Source organism: Epinephelus fuscoguttatus, linkage group LG13 (genome assembly GCF_011397635.1).
Source record: "Epinephelus fuscoguttatus linkage group LG13, E.fuscoguttatus.final_Chr_v1".
Taxonomy (NCBI): Eukaryota; Metazoa; Chordata; class Actinopteri; order Perciformes; family Serranidae; genus Epinephelus; species Epinephelus fuscoguttatus.
Genome location: NC_064764.1, coordinates 36,795,460 through 36,814,647, shown reverse-complemented (window position 1 = coordinate 36,814,647; position 19,188 = coordinate 36,795,460). Strand labels below are relative to the sequence as shown.

General features: G+C 40.6%; 1 protein-coding gene across 9 annotated transcripts in view; it reads right to left on the bottom strand.

Moving 5' to 3' along the window:
* The window catches only part of ttn.2 (titin, tandem duplicate 2), a 249,401-nt gene that overhangs the window by 225,995 nt on the left and 4,218 nt on the right, over positions 1-19,188 (bottom strand). For all 9 annotated transcript variants that reach the window (XM_049594294.1, XM_049594295.1, XM_049594296.1 and 6 more), the window contains exons 2-19: positions 15,917-16,020; positions 15,212-15,415; positions 12,753-13,040; positions 11,717-11,805; positions 10,613-10,827; positions 10,377-10,455; positions 10,117-10,272; positions 4,807-4,866; positions 4,432-4,690; positions 2,944-3,010; positions 2,665-2,862; positions 2,187-2,329; positions 1,922-2,076; positions 1,602-1,829; positions 979-1,220; positions 663-895; positions 412-576; positions 107-275 (exon numbers count right to left, since the gene is read on the bottom strand). In XM_049594294.1, the coding sequence (XP_049450251.1) occupies positions 107-275; positions 412-576; positions 663-895; positions 979-1,220; positions 1,602-1,829; positions 1,922-2,076; positions 2,187-2,329; positions 2,665-2,862; positions 2,944-3,010; positions 4,432-4,690; positions 4,807-4,866; positions 10,117-10,272; positions 10,377-10,455; positions 10,613-10,827; positions 11,717-11,805; positions 12,753-13,040; positions 15,212-15,415; positions 15,917-16,007 (3,041 nt within the window). In that variant the 5' untranslated portion in view covers positions 16,008-16,020. The remainder of the gene's footprint in view (positions 1-106; positions 276-411; positions 577-662; positions 896-978; positions 1,221-1,601; positions 1,830-1,921; positions 2,077-2,186; positions 2,330-2,664; positions 2,863-2,943; positions 3,011-4,431; positions 4,691-4,806; positions 4,867-10,116; positions 10,273-10,376; positions 10,456-10,612; positions 10,828-11,716; positions 11,806-12,752; positions 13,041-15,211; positions 15,416-15,916; positions 16,021-19,188) is intronic.

Genomic DNA, 19,188 nt, shown 5'->3' with positions numbered 1-19,188 from the left:
AATACAGAGCCATTTCAACACAATGATCAGCACAAGCTACTTAACTTCTACATACCCTTGTCAAAGGATCAGGAAAACACACACAGCAAAACGTAATGATACGCACTTGATATGTGGGTGCTTCTGTGGGGTGATAATGTCACTGTTTTTCAGCCAGACGATGTCAGGCAGGGGGTTTCCAATGGCTTTGACAGCCAACTCAACCAGTGTGCCCTGCTTCACAGTGATGTTCTTCAACTTCTCAACAAACTGAGGGCGCGCCAGGCTTTCTCGAGCTGCGGATGGGAAAATATAACAGCAATGGCATTTAATACAATATAAAGACTAGGAGCTCCAAAGACTGGGTGCCGCACTGACATACTAATCATCCCACCAGGTATACATTTTAGGCTGTATCTGGCACAGACTTACCATCAACATTAAGAGTTACAGAGACAGAAGTCCGTCCAGCTCTGTTCTGAGCAACGACTGTCCACTCTCCAGTGTCTTTTGGCATGGCTGGGACAATGATCAGGGACTGGACACCGTCCTCTTTAACCACTATCTTGTGGGTGTAGTCATTGACCACTTGTTGTCCTGGGAAAAGAAGGATAAAATGGTTTTATGTGGCTGAAGCAATAGATAAAGGTGCATTTCTAGAATTAGTTGAGCCTTTCTCTTACCATTGTGGAACCAGTATGTGTCGGGCATTGGTCTGCCAACAACCTTTAAGTCGAATCTGGCGGTTTGCCCCTCGGAGCATTTTATAGAGGAAGGTTTCATGACAAAGACAGGCTTGTAGAGTCTTTCCAGCTGAGCCTCATCTGTCTCGTCAAGGCGGCGGGCCGGAGAGCGTCCTGGAGAACGGCTGGGAGAACGTCCAGGTGAGCGGCTCAGAGAACGAGGAGATGTGGACCTGAAGAGGGAGCAGAGTCATTGATGCCCAGGTGTTCACAGTTATACAATTCAGAAGTACTTCTTAGTCCTTTTAGACCTTACCTGATCCTCTGCATCGCTGGCTGTGGTGTGTATCTCTGAGGTGTTACAGTTCCGGAAGGCTCTACATAGAGCTTTCCAGAGCTGACGGCATTTCCCTTCATGTTGGTAGCGAAGGCAGTGTACACGCCCTCATCCTCTGGTTGAACCACAGGCACACGAAGGCTGGCTCGTCCATCCTGAAGGACCTCCATCTGGTAACGGCCACCAGGCCTGATGCGCTGGCCATCTTTGTACCAAGCAATCTGGCAGAAGACAGAAGATCATTTTATACACTGATATAACTTCTCAGCATCAAGTCCTAGCATTTAAGACCCCAAAATCACTTATCTTTAGGGCCAAACTTCTACTATCACTATACAGTGCATGTTCATGTTGTTTTCTTGGAAGTTTCTTGTTTTCATATGAATCAGAGTCACATCAAAATTTGTTAACGAACCACAACTTTGAAACATTACAACAGGAGCCACAAAGGCCAATAACCTGATCCTGTTGATTAAATTACAAAAACCTAGGTACTATCTATCAGCCATATACCCAGCTTTGATGTGGATCAAAGAAAGTTGCTTAGATTTTAGACTAGCCTTTTACATGTACATGATATGATAAGGTTTTCCACCCTGTACCTTTGGCAGTGGGTTTCCACCCATCTTGCAGTGGAAAGTGACGCCCATTCCGTCCATAATCCTGTAGTTTTTGACTGGCGTATCGAAGGTCGGCTGAACTGCCTCCTCTTCTGCTACAGTCACCGCCACCTCTCCGTCCTCTGTCACCAGCTGTATGTAGGTAATCATCATGATACGCAGCTCGATCTCATGGATGATCCTCTCTTCAAAGGCTGAAATTAGAAATTCCTGCAAAAAAAAGCAAAACTCAGTAATGTTTAACATTAAATATGATGACATCAATATCACTGAATTCTGTGATTGGTTAAGAAAGAAAATACCGTTTCTGAGACATAGCTCATCGGGGTGGTTACTCTCTTGTGTTCCATCTCATATTCAGTCATGACCACAGAGGGCTCCTGAACCACTGTGGTTGTTGTTGTCACTTCAGTTTTGTATGTCACGTCATGTTGCTTCATGTAGGCTTCATATTCCTCTGTAGAAGCAGAAACACCATGAGACACTGGTGTAACAGTGCCTCCTTCAATTCATTCAAGTGGTTTTTTGTTTTGTTTTTTAAAGAAAGAAACAAAAGGATGGCAGTACCTTCCTCCAGCAGGCCAGCGGAGGCTGAGGCTTCTCCATGTGGATTCTTCAAAAAGATGGAGTATTCTCCAGCATCATCAGCAAAGGTCATGGAGATCTCCAGTTTGCATGCTCCGGTCTCCCTGTTGTAGGCAACTTTGTATCTAATGGCAAAAAACAAAGCAAAAGTTACCTGTTGTGTCACCATCAGAAAGAGGAAGCTGAGTTTCTAACACACCTAAAGCAAACACAAAAAAAGTAACAAGCTGAAGCTTTAAATTAGTAATTAATTAATTAGAGCTCAGAGCAAATGTCTCTTGTAGAAAACTGAGTAGCTCTGGGAAGGTCATAGCTTTTAAGTTACATGACAACCTGTTCACCTATTAGCTATAAAAAAAAAGATTAATATATAAAGGTTAGAGACAGAACCTTTACCATCTGGAACCAGTCAAAAGTTTTTGACAATGGCAAAGTAACAGGTGTGAACAGAATCTGGTACCTGTATCCAGTAGTGAGCGGCACACCACTCTTCTTCCAGATGACATGAGGTTTGGGATTTCCTCCAACCTGGCATTCGAACACGACACCTCCTCCCTCCACCAGCTTCTGGACGGTCGGTTTCTTGATGAAGAAGGGGGCGGCAGTCTCTCCTGTACTCACCTCCGTCACCACCCTTTCCTTTGTCTCCATGGCAATACTGAATGAAACCAACAGCTCCATTAACATGAAACTTGTGGCTCATTAGGGCTACTGAACAACAACATATCAGACAACTCACGTTTTCTCTTGAGTGATTCCAATTTCAGTGACAGTCGTTTCCTCTCTGCTCTCGATCTCTTCTGACACTACAACAGAGTACAAGATGGATCAGCTTCACTAAATCTGAAAATCTGCATTTTTTAAATCACATCTACAGTTGTATGGTTGATATCAGGCTAAAAAGACAGTCACAAGTTTCAATTTATCTCTGAAATTAACTTATAAATCAATTTGGGGACTATCACAGTCAACATGACATCTTCCTCACTGCTGTGTGGTAACATAGCTGTACATGAAGACTGATTTGAAAATGTCTATACGTGCAACATTTCATACTGCCACATTTCAAAGCTCTATCAGTTTAGAAGTGGTGAATTTTATGTTTTGTAATGGAAACATTTTGCCTTTATTTTATTTTCTGTTGGCTTTGCCGACAGAAATTCGGCTAGCTGTGGTAAAATGTGGAAACAGTCCACTGGTTAGCTAACATTAGCCATGGCTGCTCTGCACTACACACTAGCCGGGTCAGGTGGGAGCTAGCTAGTAGCAACGCTCATTCGCAATTATTACGCCATCCCGGTGGTGAGTTGACATTAGTAGTCCTGATGTGTGGTTGAGCAATGCTAGAGGGGTTAGCAACACTTGGTGACCTGGGGAGAGACCGAAGGTGGCCACGATGTTTCCACAGCAATGCTGTTAGGTCAGGACTGCGTTACTAGCATTAATCACTGAATTAGCTGCGCCTCTAGCTAGCTCCCGCCTGACCTGGCTGCTGCGCATATTTTCACATGTTAACATAGCCAGCCAGCGTTGTGTCTCCTCCTAGACCCAGGTGGTGCATAGTTCAGTAAACTGAAGAGCAGCAGAGTTAACCTACAGACCAACATGCAGATAAGCGATTAGCGGTTAATTACTGACATTCCTAATAGGAATATAAAATTGAGTGAATTAGAAACTCTAAGGGTTGTAATACTTTTCTGTCGTGGTTTAAATTCATTCATTCATTCTCTGTAACCTGTTAGGGGTCATGGAGGGGCTGGAGCCTATCCCAACTGATACTGGGTGAGAGGTGGGTATGACCTGGACAGGTTGCCAGACTATCACAAGACTGACACATAGAGACAGACAACCATTCACACCTATGGACAATTTAGAGTCACCAATTAACCTGCATGTCTTTGGACTGTGGGAAGAAACCGGAGCACCCGGAGAAAACCCAGCTGATCTCTTATATTTTAAAGTCTTTACATTTTCCATTTGACTTTCCTAAAGAGCTGTTGGAGCAGCACTGCTCTCACAAGTTAGCAACATAAAATTCTTTGACCACATTTGTTAAAATCTGCTGACTCACGCAACTTTGAAAAATTGTATTGTATATAATTCAAGTGCTTAAATTACTAAAGTTTGATAAAATCTAATTGTCTAACTGTTTCTCTTAATTTACACTTCATATCTTTTCTTAGTCAAACTGACAAGTCCTTTGTCCATCACCCTACTACACCGTTACCTTTGACGAGCAGGTAGCAGGAGGTGCTGACAGTGCCTGCCTCGCTGGTGGCGGTGCAGGTGAAGCGCCCGCTGTCTTCGGCGAACGCCTCGCGGATCACCAGCCGGGCAAATCCACTCACGTAGGTGATCTGAAAGTCAATGGAGCTCTCAATTTTGTAGTCCTCTCTGAACCACATGATGGTGGGAGCGGGGTGACCGCTGATCTGACACTCCAGTGTCACTGACTCGCCCTCCGTCACTGTCACATTCTTGAGGCCCTGAACGGAGACACAAGTGGCAACATCAGACACCTTCCACATACTCAAACATTTACTTAGCAATATGTTTTTATAGTAATGACTTGTTTTGACGGACAGAAACGGGAAGTACTCACAGCGATCAGAGTGGGAGGAACAACAGCCTCTTGTGCTCTGGTGGGAACTGCAGCCGCCTCCTGAGGACAAACAACAACAGGAGTCAAAGACAGAAAACAACACACTGTTTTTCAGCGGTGGAGTCTGTGAGGATGGAGGGGTGAAGCCAGGTTAGAACAGATAAAACCCTGCAGAAAAGACAGAGGGACGGAGGTCAAGAGGTGAAGACAGGAAGAGGAGGGTTCCTCATGAGGCAGATGAAGGGCAGCGTGTGATTGGCTGCTGCGTTACGGTGAAGTGCTAACAATCCACACGGGGTTAAACTGGGGGAGGTGAAGGGAGGACGACAGCGAGGGGGGTCAGACCAACCTGAGGCTCCCAGTCCTCAAACTCCTCCTCACTCACAGCCTGAGCTCCAACCAGCTGCGACTCAAACTGATATCTGACGTCTCTAAACGGTGGGGGGAGGGGCTCCGGTGTCATGCGCACCTCCACCGCTCTGCGAGACGGACTGGGAGACTTGACGGGCTTGATGACCTTTCTGGGAGCGGAGGGGGAAGACAACTCTTTGTGCAGAGTGGCAATAGCAGAGCCAGCGATGGACACCTGACCGAGCCAACGAGAACAACGTTAACCGTCTGAAATAACTCCAGCTGAGTCCAGCTGAATAGGAACAAATCTTATGCAGTGAGTCTGAGCATCGTAGCAGACGTCTCCAAACACTAAGGTTAAGATCAAAGGGTGCCGTCAGTATTTTTCAGCCTGTTTTCCATGTTCTTTTGTTATCTGAGTGACTAATAGAGACAGCAATTATTGAGACTGGTCCAGTACTGAGACAGAGAGCTGCAGCAGTGAAACACACTGTAATGTAACCACTCGGATCACGTTCACACCGTCAATGCATGTCTACTAAAAGTGCTTGTTTTTGCTTCTGACAGGCTCAGATTGTTATTATGTCATAGCTGAATATTTAGCTGATTTTGTCAATATGAAAAAGTCTGCAAGGCTCTGGAAACGTGACTTGGACACAAAACAGACTGGATCAAGAAAAAGATAAAGTAAAACATTCCATTTCTCTGCAGGGATTAACTTTGTTACAAAGCTGCATAATTGCCTAGAGTTGGTTCGTGTTCTCACTGCAGCATTTACAAGCGGACCAGATCAAATGCCTTGTGTGAGAAAGCTGCTCTTGATTGGTCAGAATTTCCATGTGGGAAAAATCCAGGAAGTAAAGCAAACGTTGAAGAAGAGTACACTTGCAAGATAAATGTGACACATTCTAATGTCACAATGGAGGGACAACTACTTTAGCTACAACTACTTACTACAACTATTTTAGCGCTGCTCATCGTGGACTATATTGCTGTCATTGTTCATTTTGGTCAAACCATACAGTTTGAAAACGAGGCACAGCTCCAACTAGAAAACAATGTTTTGATGCATTGGATGTGCTGAATGTGCATATTAAGGCAGTACAGGAGGAGGTGCACATTAATAATCCTCCAGGACTGTAACATGCTCATGTTTAACCCAAACAATGTGTCATGTGACTGCAGTTGGTTCACATCCAGGTCGGAACACCTTCTCACCACAAACCAACTGCACCAGAGTTCATTTGTAACTGGACTGAGACCACCTCTTCAAGAAGGTGTCAGTTCAGTTGTTTTGGTGCACAGCTGAGTGTGATTGCTGTGTTCACACCTGCCCAAACGAACCGCACTGAGGGGGCAAACTAACCAAACAGGGCAGGTGTAAATGCACACTTGAATAACAATCTGAGCCTGTCCCAAAGTTCAGACACCCCAAGCTCAATGTCTTCAATGCTGCAGCTCTGAGCCCGACAGTTCCTTGAAAGAAAAAGTCAAACATCATGACAAGGTTACCACAGCATGACACCCATCTACAGAGGAGCTGTCAGTGCAGATCAACAACAGATCAGGTCTGATCCCTCATGTTCATGAACACAACATGACAGGAAATCTGACTACCGTGTCTGTGAAATTTCTTATCATTCTGCCCATAGACTCCATACGTGCTGATACCCCATCAACCATTTTAGGCAGTATCAGAGGCTTTTCTAATACTGGTATCAGAACAAGTCTAGATGTGATTGTATATAAATTATGTTGTATTGATCCAAAACTGTCCAAGTCTAGTTTTTACTGACTTACTGATTTAAAAAAGACCCTGTCTGTCTTAACAACAAACATCATTTTATCTCATTCTACTCGTGTAGTTCTTCTTCCTCAAGTCATTCAGACCTGTGGAGCCTGGAGTTTATATTCACTGTTCCCACATTATCTCGTCATATCTGGATCCAGACTATCTTAACTGAAACCAAAAACCTGAAGCCAAATTAAAACTAGAAATTCGTAGAACAACAACATTTCATGGTAAACAACAGGAATGTTTGAGCTCATGTCTGAACATCAGATGGCCGTGATGCTGTGGTCGCCTAAGAGAAAAAGTGATGTGATATTTTAGGATGATACTGTGAGGAGGAAGTCAAAGTGAAACACAGCACATAACCAAACGGTGGAGACTGCATGTTAAGATATGCGTGTGTTAAAGATGAGATGTAGGATTCTGGGTGATGGCGGCGGCGGCTACCTGCAGCTCCTCTCTTACCTCGTGGCTCGATTCATGTTTAGGAACTGAAACTTTAGAAACTGTGAAATGTGGAACTGGAGACGGAGCGAGACCAGTGTCCACGTGGGTAGAGAGCTCTGTGGTTGTCTGAATCTGGAGTGACCAACAGAGTTCAGAGTTTAAGAAAACTGAGACTTGTTATTGTCAGAGATAACATCTGATGTGAAACTCCTCCGACCTGTGACACCTGGACTCTGCGCTGCTCTGACGTCACAGCGACGGCAGCTGGAGGTTCAACAGGAAGTGTTTTCGTTTCAACGTGTTTCTCTTCAGTTGTTTCCGCCTTCTGTCTTATCTCCACCTCTACAGCCTCCTCCTCTTCAGCTCCGCCGCCCTCCACATGCACGGGCTGACGGACACGAGCAAGGTCAACGGCGGCCACCACTGTGGCCACCGCCCCGGCTTTACCCACTCCCTCAGCCTGGAGACACAAACACCAGCACACAAAGCTCAGGACCTCCACTGCAGGAAGTCAGGAGGGAGATACTCGACTGAAAGCCCCCAAAACTGAAACCACACTTCAGTAATATTCATACAGAAAACAATTATCATGAGTGAACCCATGATGCCACACATCATGCAACATTAAGAGTGAAACATGCAGCTCGTGATGCAAAGAGAAGATTTGACTCTTTCCTGTGGTTTCATTACAAACAGCAGTGAAGAAGAAGAAGAAGAGATACTCATGATGCAGGTCAGAGACATTCACACATCGTAAAGGTTAATTTACAGAGGTTTATGAATCTTTAATCTGTGCAGAGACAGTGTTGTATGCTGCACAGATTGTAAAGCTGTCTGAGTACAGAAACAAACTCCTCCTCTAAATTACAGCAGATTTGAACCAAATTTCCTAAAGATCAGCAATGGAAAAAAACATCTGAATTTTGGCATTTACTGAATTTACTGTAGTAATAATAATATATCATGACCAGTGATCTAGTGGCAGTTGATGGTGGTAGTTGAAGAGGTGGGTGGACTACTGAATGGGTTACTAAGGAAGAAGTGAGTATATTCTCTTATATACTTTGGTGGCTATTTGGCTGATAGGTGGGTAAAATGCCAGAAAAACAGGTGGGTATACCCAGTATACCCTCCACTACACCACTCACTGTGACTTAGGTATCATAATATATCATATCATGACTTAAGTATCTTGATAATATTGTATCGTGACTTAAGTATTATGATAATATTGTATTGTGATTTAAGTTTCGTGATAATATCAATATCGTCATTGTGACTTTAGCACCTTGATAATATCATATCATGACTTAAGTAATGTGACAATATATCGCAACTTGTGCATCATGATATTGTATCGTGACTAAACTATTGTGATAATATCATATTGTGACCAAGGTATTGTGATAATATCATATTGTGATTTAAATATCATGATATCATATCACGATTTATGTATCATGATATCGTATCATGACTTAAGTATTGTAATAATACTGTACTGTGGGAGTTTTTGATTTGCTGTTTTGCCACAAGCGGAGCTGAACATGTGTTGTGGTCCTAAGGAGAGGACAGGTGAATGGACTGTTAAAGGGACAGAGGTTCATCAGGTGCTCAGTAAAATCAACATCAGCTGCTGAGACATGAAGAAATTAAAATAATAAAGAAAGAGTGAAGAAAGAGGAATGAAGTAGTGGTTTGAGCAGCAGGTGGAGGTGATGGAGGCAGCAGACTGGTGGTGGTGGTGGTGGTCTACCTGCTCTCCCGACACAGCGGCCTCAGACGGCCCTCGGCTGCGAGCCTGATCCACAGCAGCCACCACAGTCGCCACGGCGGCGCTCTTATCGTCCTGGTAAACATGCTCGTCCTGACGCGTTCACAGCACATCAACACATTAACACATGTTCATCCAACACACAGGCAGAGCTGAGCCACTAAGTCATTTCATTCACATTACTCACGATGCATTCACTGACAATCAGTTTATTCACATCTAAAGGAGAATTCCATTATTGTGAACAGTGGAATTTCCCTTTATCCAATCTGCAGGAACAAGTCAAGCTCAAAAACACAGTCACACTCATTTGCCATAAGACTGTGGGATAAATATAATGTCGTATTTTTAAACTGAAAAAACTAAATTCAAAAGATTGAAACTCACTGACGTTCGAAAGCATGAAATCTAATAAAAAAAGCTTTTGCAGGATTGAAACTAAGTTCTGAAGGCTGAAAAAAAATTCTCCTAAAACCCAGTTTTGTATTTGAGCTTTCCTTCATCGCAACTGCAGCGGCCTTTTTACAGTGTTTCTCAAACACGTGTTCAGAGTTTCACATTCGTCAGTTTCCTCCTGATGTATTTAGTTTGTTTTCCAGTTTTTAAATGTTGTAAATGTCTGAAAACTGATGTGCATGTGTTGGGGGAAAAAAGTTTTGAAATCCTGACCTTCAATAGAGCAAATCTTAATGTTGAAAATTTGCAGATCTAGATTTGCACTTGTGTTGCTTATTTTTACAACACAAAACTATTCAGAAAATTATTTTTTTTAATTAGATTTCCAGCTGCCAAACATTTAGTTTTTTTAGCTTTGAAATTATATTTATCCCACAGCAGACCAGTTCACCATCACTCTGTAGTTTCTTTCTTCCTCTGAACAGATGTACTAACTGATATTTTAACAAGCCTGCATGCAGCATCACATCACAGAGAACTGTGTCCTCACCTCTCTGCTGCCGGTGACCTGCTGCTCCCAGTGCTTCTCCATATGAAGCTGGGCAGCGCTGCTCACACTGGTCATGCTGGTCATAGTGGTGTAGCTGGCTTCAGCCATGTAGTCTCCCTGCTTCCAGGGCGGCAGGACCTCTGGAGAGGCGGACACCTGTGAGAGGAAGGAAAGAAAGAAAGGTTGTCTTTACTTCAGTGGACGTGTCACAGATGATGGAAGTGTCTGCTGGATGTTTAACTCTTGATAAAGGTTCTGACCTGTTTCCTGGACATGACGGGAGATTTGACCGGTCTGATGGGAGAGATAGAGGACAGTCTGGTGGTGGGGGAGACGGGTCTGCAGACAACACATGATGTAGGTTACAACACAGTGACATCACAGAGTTTATCCATTTATTTCTGTATCATGTTTTTTAGAATCTTGCTTCTTGATTCTTTTGACAATGGTTATGGATCAGTATCCTGCAGGACTGATTCTGTGCCAGAGGTCGTACCTAACAGGTGCGGGCGTCGGTCCCTTCACGTGTCTGACGGGTGAAGGTGACTGCTGGCGTCCTCCTGTCACCTTGGTGATGAAGGACGGTGGGGACTTGGAGGTCGGCTTTGGGGGAACCCGGGGAGGGGTTTTGTGAGCCAACTGCTGAGTCATCATTCCTCCTTCGACCTGCATCTCCATCATAGTGGTGGCTTGGAAACTGGACTCCATCTTCTGAAAGGAAAAAAAAACACATATTGAGGGATGTGTCTTAAATTAAGTTTTAATAAATACTCAAAATAAGAGCTTGTGTTTTATGACTAAAAGAAAGAATTTTCAATTTATAAGTTTTTATATAAGTTATTAATTTATATTATTTTCAGACTATATTTATTGTTATATCATTTTCATATAATTTCAATTTAAATTTAATTTACAAGGTTTCTCCCTTACAAACACCACAAGAACTTCACACTGATATTCACAAAATTTCAGCACAACTTACAGCCACAATATTGCAATATGTGAAATGACACAGGGCCAAAACCACAAATGTGCATTAATTTCACAGGACAACATAACTTTTTTCAGTTTTTACAAAGATTTACAAATATTTTTCATAAAAATCCTAAATTACAGAACTACAAAACAAATCCATGATGGAGAAGACAAAAGACTGAACATCTCCAGGTTTTGACATTTGTGTAGTAACTTTGCTTTATATGAGAATCACATTTTTTATTTCTATTTACAAATCAAAAAAAACATAAAAGATAAAATATGTTATTTGCAATAATGTGAAGAACTGCCTAAAATCCACCTTTTTGAGGAAGTAGAAAGAGACTTGTGTCGTCTTAAAATTTAATTTTAGACAAAAATTTAGACATCAGGGAGGTCATTAATATACTGTACATGAAGAATAACAGGGGCCCTAGGATTGAACCTTGTGGAACACCACAGACAAGAATTATTGAGGTTTACTGAGTTATCGAGACAACAGTTCATTTCACATCACTCTGAGTGCAGGGTTTTGATGGTTCCAGTTTTAATTCATGAAATTTCAACAGATAACTAAATTTTCTTCTCAGATGGACCCTGGCTGTGTTTTTTCAGTGAGTCTCACCCTCTGAACTCTGGTTTGGGAAGCCAACCCAGCCATCTGGGATGTGGACACAATCGTCTTAGTTTTCTTAGTAGGTACAGCTTCTTCACCTGTAGCACAAAGAACCATGTGGGTTTAGGCTTATCCAGATACTAAACAATGGAGCTGCAGGATGTGAGGAAAATAACAAACACATACAAAACCAACACTGACCCAATTTTAATGCTAGAGAAGAGAGCAAAGAGAACTGTAATTCGATCACATTATTATTATAAATCAACAAACACTTGATTTATTAACTTAGATGTTTTAAAATGTTGTAGTGTATCTAGTGTATCTTAAAACTGCACAGATTATATATAAAGCACAAAAAGTAATTTGCTTCCCGAGTGTATTCAGAGGTGGTTTGAAATTAGAGAGAGCCAGTATGAATTCTGGGTAATGGGTGTTAAAAAAAAAAGAAGAAGAAGAAGAAGAGGAGTCAGAGGAGTTAACCTGTTGATCTGGTGTGACAATGAATTATAAAAAAGCATAGCTCAATTTGCAGGTGGTAAAAAAACGTAAAACTCGTATGACTAATATAGTGTATGAAATGGTTTAGAATTTTGATATTATTTCTGTTTTTGTCGTATCTGTTTTGTTTTGCTTTTTTTGTATAATCTAAACCTATTAAGTTATTTATGACAATATGTTCCGTAAAAAGGGCAAGTATAAGTTCAACCTTCAGCCTACAGTTTTTGTTTTCTTTTCGTTTAAATGCCTTGTTGTTATTTAATCTTTATTATGTGCATTCTTTTTGAAAAACTGTTAACAAGGATCAAAATAAAATACTCAAAAGATCCCTGAGTGTAATGTTGATATCATGATAACCATTTTAAAAAAGCAATATATTGTGCAGTCCTATTAAACAACAACTAAATCCAAATGAATCATGTGTTCTGATGCAGTTAAAGGCTCAATTATAAAACATGTTTCATTCTGATGATGTCATGTACAGTGGTTTGAATTTACATGTTTAAAAATACTGAGGGGGTCTTGATAGAAAAACATGTCTCACCCTGAACCAACAGCTCAGCAGTGGAGGTGGCTCGTCCGCTGCTGTTGGTGGCGGTCACAGAATATGTCCCAGAATCCTCTGGGAAGGCCTCAGCAATCAGCAGACTGTACAGGTCTCCCTCCTGGAGGATCCTGAAGTCAGCTGAGCTCTGGATCTCGGCTCCCTCTCTGTAGAACTTCACCACAGGTGTTGGGATACCTGAGACTCTGACGTCCAGCCTCACCTGGCTGCCCTGTCTCACTGAGGAGCTCTGCAGTCTCTGTAGGAAGTTTGGAGGCGCCGTCTCGGCTGCAGGGACACAAAACATACGTCTCGTGAGGCTGGTTTTTTGAGGACATGTTTATTCTAATATTACGATCATTGCAGGAAAATAAAGTGGTTGCAGCAGGTAAATCCAGGTGGGAAATTAAACAGACATCCATTTCAGACACAAGGATTAGATGAGGTCTAAGACAGCAGCCAGAGTCCAGGACAGAGAGACAGACCAGTATGATGTAAAGATGAACACATGAGTAAAGATCAACTCTGACCCCTGAGCTCTCTTTAACATTATCGAGCTGGTTTTTGTTGACATGTGGAGTTTTTTTGTAACGGTAGACTCAGACATGTAATCCCCATAGGTTCAAGTTCGACTTGTTAATCACTTAATAAAGTTTAGATTCCTCTTATGGAAAGTTATGCTGCAACAGCTGCATCTATATCGGTTTTATCACTGGATTAAGTGACAGGCCCCGCCCCCCAGCTGAGAGACAAATTTAGACTCAGAAACACAATATTTCACATTTACTCCTCTCAGGAGCGACGAATGAAGCTTCTATAATATTAAGATTAAAATTAATCTGACATAAATAAACATTCCATGGTCATAGCTTTTTGGTAACACTTAAGTTTGGTTACACTTTGAAGTCATTAGATGTCTCTTAGTGGTCATTTTGTGTCTCTTTGTGGTTGTTTTATGTCTTTGCGGCCATTTTGTGACTCTTTGAAGTCAATTTGCATCATGTTGTGGTCATTAACTGTCTCTTTATGGTCATTATGTGTTTCTTTGTGGTCATTTACTGTCTCTTTGTGGTTGTTTTCTATCTCTTTGTGGTCATTTACTGTCTCTTTGTGGTCATTTACTGTCTCTTTGTGGTTATGTATCTCTTTGTGGTCATTTACTGTCTCTTTGTGGTCATTTTATGTCTCTTTGTAGTCATTATGTATCTTTTTGTGGTCACTTACTGTTTCTTTGTGGTTGTTATGTGTCTCTTTGTGGTCATTTACTGTCTCTTTGTGGTCATTTTGTGTCACTTTGTGGTTTTTATCTCTTTGTGGTTATTTACTGCCTCTTTGTGGTCATTTACTGTCTCTGTGTGGTCATTTTGTGTCTCTTTGTGGTCATTTACTGTCTCTTTGTGGTCATTTTGTGTCACTTTGTGGTTGTGATGTGTCTCTTTATGGTCATTTTCTATCTATTTGTGGTCATTTACTATCTCTTTGTGGTTGTTTTGTATCTCTTTGTGGTCATTTACTGTCTCTTTGTGGTTGTTATGTATCTCTTTGTGGTCATTTACTGTCTCTTTGTGGTCATTTTGTGTCTCTTTGTGGTCATTTTCTATCTCTTTGTGGTCATTTACTGTCTCTTTGTGGTCGTTATGTGTCTCTTTGTGGTCATTTTGTGTCTCTTTGTGGTCATTATGTATCTTTTTGTGGTCATTTACTGTCTCTTTGTGGTCATTATGTGTCTCTTTGTGGTCATTTACTGTCTCTTTGTGGTTGTTATGTGTCTCTTTATGGTCATTTTGTGTCACTTTGTGGTTGTTATCTCTTTGTGGTCATTTACTGTCTCTTTGTGGTCATTTTGTGTCTCTTTGTGGTCATTATGTATCTTTTTGTGGTCATTTACTGTCTCTTTGTGGTCATTATGCGTCTCTTTGTGGTCATTTACTGTCTCTTTGTGGTTGTTATGTATCTCTTTGTGGTCATTTACTGTCTCTTTGTGGTTGTTATGTATCTTTTTGTGGTCATTTACTGTCTCTTTGTGGTCGTTATGTGTCTCTTTGTGGTTATTATGTGTCACTTTGTGATCGTTGTGTATCTCTTTGTGGTCATTTACTGTCTCTTTGTGGTTGTTATGTATCTCTTTGTGGTCATTTACTGTCTTTTTGTGGTTGTTATGTATCTCTTTGTGGTCATTTCATGTCTCTTTGTAGTCATTTCATGTCACGTTGTGGTTATTTTGTGTCTCTCTGTGGTCATTTTGTGTCTCTTTGTGGTCGTTATGTGTCACTTTGTGGTCATTTCATGTCACTTTGTGGTCATTTTGTGTCTCTTTGTGGTCGTTATGTGTCTGTGGTCATTTTGTGTCTCTTTGTGGTCGTTATGTGTCTCTTTATGGTCATTATATATCTCTTTGTGGTTATTTTGTGTCTCTTTGTGGTTATTTTGTCTCTTTGTGGTTGTTTTGTGACTCTCACCTGTAACAAGGAGTTCGGCGGTGCTCGTGGCTTGTCCAGCGCCGTTGGTGGCCCTGACAGAAAATCTTCCGCTGTGTGCGGCAGTCACAGCGGGGATCCTCAGAACAGCGCGGCCGTCGCTGAACGAGATCTGAACGCCGGGCAAAGCGGCGGCGGAAAGAACCTGGCCATCACGGAACCAGCTCACCTCAGGAACTGGAGAACCTGCGGAGGAGAGAAAAAACAGATGGGACTGCTGTCAGAGTACCCAAAGAACCTCATTAACGGGATGCTTCAACATTTATCTGGAAGCTCTTCTTCCTCAGAGTCAGAGGATGGTATCTGTTTCATCTCTGAGTGTCTAGTACAGGAAAAATCCATTTAACCAAGCTTAGCACAAAGACTGGAAGCAGTTTCCATCTGCTAACAGTTTCCCCCCGCTTCAAATCTCCGTGTTAAGCTAGGCTAACAGTTTCCCCCTGCTTCCAGTCTTTATGCTAAGCTAGGCTGAACAAGTGATATCCATCTTTCCATTTTACTCTATGGATTTAAACAAATAAAAACCCTCCACAATGACTAAATACAACATTTTATTCAGCTTGTAAGTTAATCCTAGTTTCAGCATATCTTTTATAACTATAGACTTTCAGTAATAACAAAAAATGTTTGTTTCACATCATAAAATCTGAGATTTGAAGCATCAGCTGAGTCAGAAATGTTTCTTACCACTAACTTGAGCCTCGAACGTCGCGGCACTACCCTCTAATGCCACGACGCTCTGCAGCGGCTGCGTGAACGTCGGCGCCTGTGTTGACATGTTGGTCGGCACCCTGAACATAAACAAACAAAGACAGCAAAACAAACAGTCAGAAAAAACAATTAACAGGAACACAGGAAGCCACTTCAACACTACATACTGCTGAGTGGACACCAGAGCATGCTGGGAAATAAACATTTAACATATTCTCTGTATTTTGTCATATGAGACAGAAGAAGAGGAAATATTAGTATTAGTAAGGAAATATTATAATTCTGTTTTATCGACTCAACGACCAGTTTTCATTTCACCAAAGACGACCAGCCGCTCTGAGGGAAATCACCGCATTTTTATAAAGTCACAATGTCAGTTTTTCAGTCCGATAAACAGTCACTGCTCTCAACTGCATCATCACACAATGATATCACTTTTACAAAAAATAGATGTTTGAATTTCCAGTTTCTGTAATTTATGTCTGAGTATCTCATCTAAATAAGTTCTGGTATCACCTGAAATGTGTCTACAGAAAACTGTAAAACTGTCAAGAGCAGAAAGGTGGCACCAAATGTCTGATCAGATCAGATTCATGATGATCAGATGGTTCCTGAGTCATCCACAGATTTATCATCAAATAAAGATCAAACTTGACTCAGCAGAATGACAGATATCTTCTTTTTCATTTGAAAAGTTCTTCCTTATAAAAATTCTTTAAAAAATGTGTCCTTTCAAAAAAATAAATAAATAAATAAATCTTCCATATCAAAACCTGGCCTCGACAGTACCCACAATGCAACTTAACTACCAAGGCTTTCTGCCTCTGTGACACTAAAGGCTTCATACTAGTGTTTTTACATATGCAGTCATATTTTATGAATATTTCTATTTAAAAAAAACTTCTTGCACAGCTGCTTGTGTTGTTTGAAATTTGACACCTTCACTTGTTTAATAAAAAAAAAAGCCTTTTGTGGAAACAAAAAGCCTCGAATTTTAGGTTTACTGACAACATTTGATTATATTTATGAAACTCCAACATATGAGACATTGTCAGAGACAGAACGAGAGGGACTTCTTCAAATCACGTCCCTGCTAATAATAATAATAATAATAATAATAACAATAATAAATGTAGTCGGGGTTTAAGCCAGCATGGATCCTTAAAAGTTGAAAGCTGGGTAGAATCAAGACCTTTGACAGTTTATGACGCCTGTATTAAAGATCAACAACAGTTTTTTTTAACAATCAGACATATGCTCATTCATTTACATTTAAATCTCTACAGGGCCACGCTCTTCTTTGAAAACACTGTCGCTTCCTTTTGGTAAACTGCAAAAACATTTTGGGGACATGCTTTAGTGGCTTGATTTAAAAAGTCCACTGAGTGGACTGGGATTGAAACCCTAATAATAATAATAATATAATAATAACGTCAGAGCTAGAAAACCAAACATATGAACAAAAGAAAGAGAAAATAAACTGAAAGCAATGTCTGTCAGAAAGAGATTAGTACAATCTGGAAGCAGGATGATCCTCAAACAGCTCAACAAGAAACATTTTGATGTTTAGCAACAAAACAATAAGTTGTGTGACGTTCATTCAGCACAGCGAAAGAAATCTCCAAAGTACCCGTCTTTGAAACCAGTTACAGCAACTTCACTCTGCCGGGATCTTTTCTGAACCTCATCCAAATAATTATATTTGATCTAAACTGACGAAGGAGATCAAAAAATGTTTATATGTGTCAGTTAGGAAAGAACTGACAATCTGATCTCTTGTTCAGGTTGGACGTATTGCTAAAATCTGACTGAAAAACTGTTGGACTGTTGGAATGGAAAGTATTTGTTGTAAATAAAGCTGGATATCAAACCTCAATAATTATCTGGTACATGAATGAAAAAGTGTCAGATTATCAAAAAGCTCATATCAAACTCTTCAGAGCAACTGATTTAAATCATAAGTGTCACTTTTAGTCCTTTGAAATTACACAAATTCATCATGTTCAGACAACTTTTAACATTCACAAAACATCTTCTGGTAAATGATTAAAAAAGATGATCACTGATTTACAGCTGATCAGTAACAGCAAATATAGAAAACATGTTTGACATGATTTAGAAACAGCAGTCACAAGTTTTACACTGTAAAGTGTCACAAACGCTACAGATCAGAATGTGTTTAACTCTCACATCTCCACATCAGTTATTGACTATATATAATATCTATTATCACATTTAAAACATGTATAAAACACATGTATGAAGCCTGACAGTGGAGGGACAGAAGTGGTGTCAGTGACAGACAGTCGACCTGCTGACAGAGACACTTTAACTCTACGTGATAAAGATGGAGGGTTGTTATTTTTAGGAGGTCTGTTCCTGGAGGTCGTCCAGGCTCCGCAGCGTCTGACTGATGAACCACCGGCTGATCTCAGAGCAGATTAGAACACCTGTTACAGGGTCTGACTGATGAACCCCCAGCTGATCTGAGACCAGATTTAAACACCTGTTGAACCCCTGGGGAGGGCGAGTGTCAGATTTACAGTCCGGTTCAGTTTCAGGTCGTCTTCAAGGTGCACGGCCACTTTACTTTTACTTTGTTTATATTTTATTCAAGATTGATGTTTTTCCAGTTTTACTGCAGGTTTGTTTGCACTATTTTAATACTAAAATAACTATGGGATATTATAAGTTAGCTCAAGAGTAAGTTTTTATCAAAAAAATATGACTTCTTTTTAATATGATATTTTCAACTGCAGGAATGGAAACCCGACACATTTTTGGAACTGCACTGTAGTTGGAGTATCTGTTAACAAAAACAAGTCTTTGCAAAAATTGAAATAAAATAATTATAGAAATATTACAGTTTTTAAAAAGAGCAGTAACAGACAATACATTACAAAATTGAAAATACATTAATTTATGTTAATATTTAAGAACATAAACTAATAAATTCTGTTTTATTTTGTATTTTGTTTAAATTTTGTTTTTAATTTTTTACAGTTTTAATACGTTTCAGTGAATATACAATCTTTTTAGACAAAAGGTTTAGTTTCAATAAAAATGATAATAGAAATCTTTGTAAAGACACTTCACACACAAACACTTCACTTCAATAACACCAACCCACTTCACTGCTGTGTGATACAGAGAGTTTAGCAGCGTGTCATTTGTGACAGCGTAGACAGACAGGAAATGTAGAAAATGCGTAGATACAAAGATAGATAAGATTTGGTAAGGTAAGGTAA